The sequence below is a fragment of the Colletotrichum truncatum genome (assembly GCF_014235925.2).
Source record: "Colletotrichum truncatum strain CMES1059 chromosome Unknown Contig_0004, whole genome shotgun sequence".
NCBI lineage: Eukaryota > Fungi > Ascomycota > Sordariomycetes > Glomerellales > Glomerellaceae > Colletotrichum > Colletotrichum truncatum.
Window position 1 is genome coordinate 2,559,515 of NW_027222401.1, and position 6,744 is coordinate 2,566,258.

Below are 6,744 nucleotides of genomic sequence, written 5' to 3' on the forward strand. Positions count from 1 at the left end.
GTGCCGCCTGTCAGTTGCCATGGATATAATCGAAAGCCCTGAGGTAAACCAAAGAACTCGAAACTCATGATCTGGAATGTTCGTACTAGTATAGAACGGACGGTACACTGTTGGAAGTCATGCCAGAGAGCCTACTGGTCTGCACATGTAGCCGCCGTTTTGCCAAATGCACTCACGGCACAACACACGAGACGGTTACAAGAACGGCTTCGGCCTGAGACGTAAACATGTGCCCGTCTTTGAATGGTACCAAGTCATCATAGACGCAAAGAAGAACGCCCCGTTCAAATATGTCTTTGATCTAGAACCTCCGAATGTTGGAAGAAGACCGTTTCATCCATTCCGTTATTGAAAGTCTCGCTTCGAACGCTCTGAACACTGCGGGAAAAGCAAGTACCATCTCCGTGTCTCGTCCTAGCAACGCTCTAGAAAGCCACACGCAAACCTATACAGCCATGCCGAATCATACCGTACAACTATACTCTAACAAGACGCTCACTTCAGTGACCGTCCCATCAATATCCGCCACGGTCTCACTGCGCCGCAAACAAGCTCACGTAAATACCCCAAACAACACCAGCCAGTGCACCGACCAAGTTCCTTCCTTCGATACTCTTGATGAATGTAAAGTTGATAAAACTGATAAGGGGCCAGAGCTTCAAGCCCGCAAGGTAAAGGGGCCAGAAGTCGGCCCGCGCCCTTGCGATGACAGTCTTCCAGTCGACTTTACCATAGTTGATGGCGCCGCGCGAAAGAAGAAAGGCGACCGAGTGCTGCGCCGAAGACAAGTGCTGCGGGCGGGACATGGCGGTCTGGATGCTGCCCATGAACATGCTGAAGGCAATGGTGTTGAGCGCAGAGCCGACAGTCTGATCAAGAAGGAGCTTGATCAGCGTGTTGCGGATGTTGAGCTTCGGCTCGACGAGCTTGTTCTCGCGCTCCTCACGGTCAAGCTCCTTCTCATTGTTGGCGGCGGCGGAGGCCACGGCGTCCTCAGTGGGAGAGACATGGGAGGCTGGGAAGCTCTCTTCAAGAAACTCTTGCCTGTTGCGCATTAGGGTAGTTCATTTTGTACAAGATGGTCTGGGCCGTCTCCAAAATCAAATTCCTAATGGGGAGGGGGGCACTCACCACATGAAGTTTGGCGGCGTAGTCACAATGGCGTTGAGGACAAACTGGAAAACAGGCACCCAATCGATGACTAGTTGGCTCTATTCACAGAATCAGCAACAAAAAAACTACAGTCTTAGACATCAGACCGCCAGCAACAGAATGAAAATATGCGGTAAGGCATCTTTCTGGTGCACGCAGTTTGGATTCATCGTACATCGGATCGGTAAGCAGTCAGCGCTTGGGCCAACAGGTTTGAAGTCCCGGCGAGGGCCGCTGACTGCAGCGTCGCGGAAACGATAGGAGGCGCCATAGTCGCAACTTTGACTTCCCAAGAGACGTAAATGGAATGATTTGTTCTAGGAGCTGATGACCCAAGCTTGTGGTTTGCTGAGTCGCGGTTGTGGCGGACGCTGAGATACTCAGTCCGGATACACCGCCGGCAGACAGCAGGTTTCACGTAAGCTAAGACGACGTCGCTGGCAGCACAAAAATGTCTGATTCAAATATCGCGAGATTCGTCGTGCGATTGTGGGAGTGGATTGCGCCAGTAGATTGCGCGATTATGGTGAGAAGAAAAAAAAAGCCCGATAAAAAGCTCACATCAGATAGACATGTGGTCTCGGCAAGTTGGGTCAACACAAACGGAACGCGGAATCTAGAATCGGAAAGCTGAGGCACTTGGGATTGTGGGGATAAGGGAGCACAACATGCCCCGGTCTGCGGTCTGTGGAGGTCGCCGGCCAGATTTCGGGTTGACGGATTAGGGATTAGCTGATTTAAATGCGGGGCGCCTATGACAGCTGTCCGTCTAAAGCCCGTGAACACAGCTTGAAGAAGCTCAACATGCTCAGGTACACAAGGTACCACAAGGCTTCCTGTTGGGCATACGCCATCAAGCACGGCGTCTGCATTACCTTTTGCCACAATCTTCAATGCGCCCACACAATGCAGTTACCAGGGGTTGCATGACGATGGTTTCTTTTATTTACTTAGTTTACTTTCTCCCACGCTGTTTTCCTGTGTTACGGCCTGATCCTAGTCGCCATAGTCAAAAACTACAGGGAAGGAGCTTCTTGTATCCCCTTTCGCTGGCACAAAACCTTCCCCAACGTAGCTGGCCTCCACCGGGACAGCAAACAAACGCCGGCGCGCTTAACGAAGTGACGTGTCGCATTATCGTACAGCTCAGCCTGCCATTTCAAGTCGCATTCGCGCATCGCCATGCGCGTCCTGTAGCAGGCAAGTCCTTTACTCTATATGACCTCTTACCCATGCTCCCCCAACACTCCTTGACTCCTTTTCATGTGATCTTTCCGGCGTGCTCTTTTGGCGTGATAAACTGCGAGATAATGTGGGATTTAGGGTTTGGACAGAACCCACATAAAAAGCAGTTGGACAATGTACGAGTAGAAGAACAAGAACTGCGTCCTCTGGTTCCGCTTCGCCCGGGAATCGCCAGTCTGCATAGGGCCGGCGCCATTCGCTGAGTTTTCAGGAAGCAAGACATATTTAAGGGAGCGCATCTGAGAGTAAGGTCAGCCAATGCCGCCTGTAAGCAGGTATGTTGAGGAACGAACCAAGAATAAGGAGTTGGCCAAGAAAGTGTAGATGAACACCGACCAGCCAATCCAACCACCAGTACCCTTGCCGGCATTGAAAGTCTCAGCCACGGCAACAGTCACAATAATGCCAACGAACTTGTAGCCTGAGTATGCGATCAAGTCGTAAAGTTGCGAGTCATTTGAGATGCCCAATAGATAGCAACCCAATTTCAATCCCATAATCTCTGCAACCATTATCACAAGAGCCGTCGAGGCCGTGTATCCGAGGAGCTCAGGTTGGAACTGGCCGCGAAGACCAGCAATGAGGGTCGACAGGAGGATGTAGGTCACAACAGCCATGACGGGGATGTACATGTCGGGGCTGTTGATGTCATCGCGCGGAGGCAGGTACCATCCCTCCTGGCCGCTGGGTCCAACAGACTGCTTGCGCGACCAGGGCTTGTGCCTCCAAGGGAAGAGGACGAGGAACAACTTGTTGATGACATAGGAGTTGGAAACGTTGAAGTAATGCTTCAGGGCGTTGACGTTGACATATCGGTTAAACTAAGAGGAGTAGGTTAGCCTCAACTGCCCTGGCACATAATGCGAAGCTCAATGGCTATATTGGAAATGTGTGATTTGACTTGGGATGCTCAACATACGTTTTGCTCCATGTACTCCTGCCCATGCTTGAAGGCCGACTGTCCGAACTGCGCTGCGACCTGTGCCGTGGGGTCGTTCATAAACTGGCCGTATGCGCCAAAGACATTTCCACTCGAACCTCCCTGCTGTTGATACGGGCTACCACCATAGCCTTGCTGTGACTGCGACTGTGACACTGGCGGGGGCGGCGAGCGCAGCTGGGGGACGGTCGAGACATGTTGGGGTACAGGGTGGTGTAGAGGAGGCGACTGGCCATATGTTTGAGGGCGCTGCATGATGGGCTAGTCGGTTCGATCGAGGTCGAGATATAATTTTGAGCAAAAGCCGTTGGTGAATAGTACCGAAAAGTCGGGTCGGGTGAGCTAGGTCGTCGCGGGTGGTAGTGGGATGCCTCCCTTTTCGAAGTCGTTTGTGACGGGGGTGTCCGCGAACTGATTGTGGACGGAACTGGTATGGAAATGTGTTTACTTCTGCACATGTCATCGGCGTGGGGCATAGCTCTGACTTCACACTGTACACACACACCCAGCTATGGGCAGCTGGAGACAGTGCGGAGAAATACGACGGATTATCCCAGCTCCGAAGGCTTATCGATAGGGGTCCCAAGCGATGCACCCATCTGCAGAAGGACGTCTAGGCCCGTCTTATCGGCCACGGGTCTGCGCCACAGGCCAGCTTTTTGGATCGCCAAGGAAGTTCGCCTCCAACTTACGTTTCCCCTCTCTCTTAGGAATTGTCGTCAATCGGTCCATTGCTCGTTGTCGCCGCGAATCAAGGTCCTGAAGTACCTACACGACAATGTTGGACACGTTCGAGATCTTGACCACCTCAGGGGTGGTCCTCTGGTCGAGGTCATATGCGCCAGTCAACCCATCCGTCATCAACAACTTCATATCCGATGTCTTTATCGAGGAGAAGAACGCCGGCACGACGTTGAGCCAGTCTGCCTCCAGTAACCCCCCATACAAGCGCGACCAACATACCCTGCGATATACCTTTGTTAAGGAACTAGGTGTCATCTTTGTGGTGAGTCCCCTATGACGTTTCAATGCGATGGCCGCCGTACTGACATTTTGCTGGCAGGCCGTGTACAGGTCGCTTCTCCACCTGTCTTGGATTGACAAGCTGGTCGACAACATTAAGACGCTCTTCGTTGACCTTTATGGCGAGCAGCTTACGAAGCCTCATACGACACTGGTGGAGTGCCACAAGTTCGACGAGTACTTCGACCAGCAAATGCGCGAGCTGGAGACGACGGCGCACAAGGGTGACTCAAACGTCCCGGAGGCCGACTTCGCCCAGGAAGAGAAGACTTTATCCGGCAACCTCGGCGATGACCCCCCGATCCCCCCAGGTCTGCATTACAGAGGTGAGCAGGATGTCCACGAGGTCGTCTATGTTACCATGGCGGGGTACACAAAGCTAACAAAGACACTCTAGGACGTGGCCTCAACGGCGCAAGCGGCGGCGCCTCGACCAATGATTCCACCCCCGTCGCAACACCGAGCACCTCGCGTCCGTCAACCCCCGGTGTCGTAGTCGGAAAAGCGGGTCCTGTCGCAAAGATGTCCCGTCGCGCTCGCAAGTCCCAGAATACAGGAAGTTCAGCGCCGGCTTCTTCGGGCGACGAGTCCGCCGGTAGACGGCCGCGCCCTGCGACACGGTCTTCGACTAAGAAGGGCCGCAAGTGGGATGCCGAAGGCATGGCAGACGAGGAGGACGACGTTCAGCTCGACTATTCGGCCGCTCCGAGATCGGCTACCAGTGACTCGGAGGCCGAGACCACTGCGCGCTCTTCCGCCGTCGAGCACGTTGACGCATCGACCTGGGGCAACAAGACGGCAAAGGGCCAGTTCGTGCTTAAGGACCTTGATGATGAGGTACACAATATTCTCGCGTCCGCACAATCCAAGACCGGCTCTTCTTCCAAGGCCGAACCTGCGGGTGGACTCATCGGCTCCGGTCTCAGCACCATCGGTGGCCTCTTCCGTAACGTCGTGGGCGGCAAGACGCTCACCAAGGCCGACCTCGACAAGGCCATGAAGGGGATGGAGGAGCATCTTCTCAAGAAGAACGTGGCGCGTGAGGCCGCCATTCGTCTCTGTGAGGGCGTCGAGAAGGAGCTCTTGGGCGCCAAGACAGGCAGCTTCGAGAGCATCAACGCCAAAATCCAGTCCGCGATGGAGGCATCTCTTACAAAGATGCTCACGCCAACCTCCTCGCTCGATCTCCTCCGCGAGATCGACGCCATAACCGCACCGCCTGCTACCTCCTTGCGCAAGGCCCGCCCCTACGTCATCTCCATTGTCGGCGTCAACGGCGTCGGCAAGTCCACCAACCTCTCCAAGATCTGCTTCTTCCTCCTCCAGAACAAGTACAAGGTCCTCATTGCCGCAGGCGACACCTTCCGTTCCGGTGCCGTCGAGCAACTCGCCGTCCACGTGCGCAACCTCAAGGAGCTCACCTCCCGTGAGGGAGGTCGTGTCGAGCTGTACCAGAAGGGATACGGCAAGGACGCCGCCACCGTCGCGCGTGACGCCGTTTCGTTTGCCGGGCAGGAGGGCTTTGACGTTGTTCTTATCGACACCGCTGGCCGCAGACACAACGACCAGCGCTTGATGTCTTCTTTGGAAAAGTTCGCCAAGTTTGCGCAGCCCGACAAGATTCTCATGGTTGGCGAGGTAAGGACCCCTTTCTCCCCTCTGCGATGTGACATGAAATGACTGACATTCACCAAAGGCTCTCGTCGGAACCGACTCGGTCGCCCAAGCCCGTAACTTCAATGCCGCCTTCGGCTCCGTCCGCTCCCTCGACGGCTTCATCATCTCCAAGTGTGACACAGTCGGCAACATGGTCGGCACGCTCGTCAGTCTCGTGCACGCGACCAATGTTCCCGTTCTCTTCGTCGGCGTCGGCCAGCATTACTCTGACCTGCGCAACTTTTCCGTCAAATGGGCTGTTGAGAAACTCCTGAGCAGTTCTTAACAATCCCGTTATAACGAAAATGAAGGAAGAAGAAAAACAGAAAAGCTAAAACAGGGTTTCAACCGCTTTTCTCTTTTATAACTTTTTGTTTTAACATCTTTCTAATATGAATTGAATGAGACTAAACATGGGTCCTCTCGCGTTGGGAGACCCAATGATACCCCCTCAAATACCTGGCCCATCCCCATTTCCTTTTGGGACTTTGTGTGTACGTTTTGTGATGTGATGTAATGCAATGACTCTCATGCCTCGAACAGTATATCCTCAAAACCTCTGGATAAATAACCCAGACGACGCTGATGCCTGTATCCGTTTCCCCATTCGTAAAAACAACAAAACAAATATACATTGTAAGAGCTGAACGTGACCATGGTTCCCCGTATCTAGGGCCTCTTGGCAACAAGTGACTCGGACAATGGGGCGGGGCATCCAAAGTTCTGAA

The 6,744-nt window shown here is 53.7% G+C and overlaps 3 protein-coding genes across 3 annotated transcripts; 1 reads left to right on the plus strand and 2 right to left on the minus strand.

Moving 5' to 3' along the window:
• Window positions 1-533: 533 nt before the first annotated feature.
• Window positions 534-1,423, minus strand: CTRU02_207463 (integral membrane mpv17 pmp22; the record flags this gene model as incomplete). Its single annotated transcript, XM_036719148.1, has 3 exons — window positions 534-1,044; window positions 1,132-1,211; window positions 1,328-1,423. 3 exons carry the CDS (start codon window positions 1,421-1,423, stop codon window positions 534-536), a joined length of 687 nt encoding a protein of 228 aa, XP_036588855.1.
• A 1,048-nt stretch (window positions 1,424-2,471) lies between these two features.
• On the minus strand, window positions 2,472-3,592 carry CTRU02_207464 (transport protein Yif1; the record flags this gene model as incomplete). The annotated part of the gene is made up of 3 exons (XM_036719147.1): window positions 2,472-2,636; window positions 2,691-3,218; window positions 3,317-3,592. 3 exons carry the CDS (start codon window positions 3,590-3,592, stop codon window positions 2,472-2,474), a joined length of 969 nt encoding a protein of 322 aa, XP_036588854.1.
• A 523-nt stretch (window positions 3,593-4,115) lies between these two features.
• CTRU02_207465 (signal sequence receptor alpha subunit) lies at window positions 4,116-6,302 on the plus strand (the record flags this gene model as incomplete). The annotated part of the gene is made up of 4 exons (XM_036719146.1): window positions 4,116-4,343; window positions 4,401-4,686; window positions 4,758-5,998; window positions 6,057-6,302. 4 exons carry the CDS (start codon window positions 4,116-4,118, stop codon window positions 6,300-6,302), a joined length of 2,001 nt encoding a protein of 666 aa, XP_036588853.1.
• Between the last annotated feature and the right edge of the window lie 442 nt (window positions 6,303-6,744).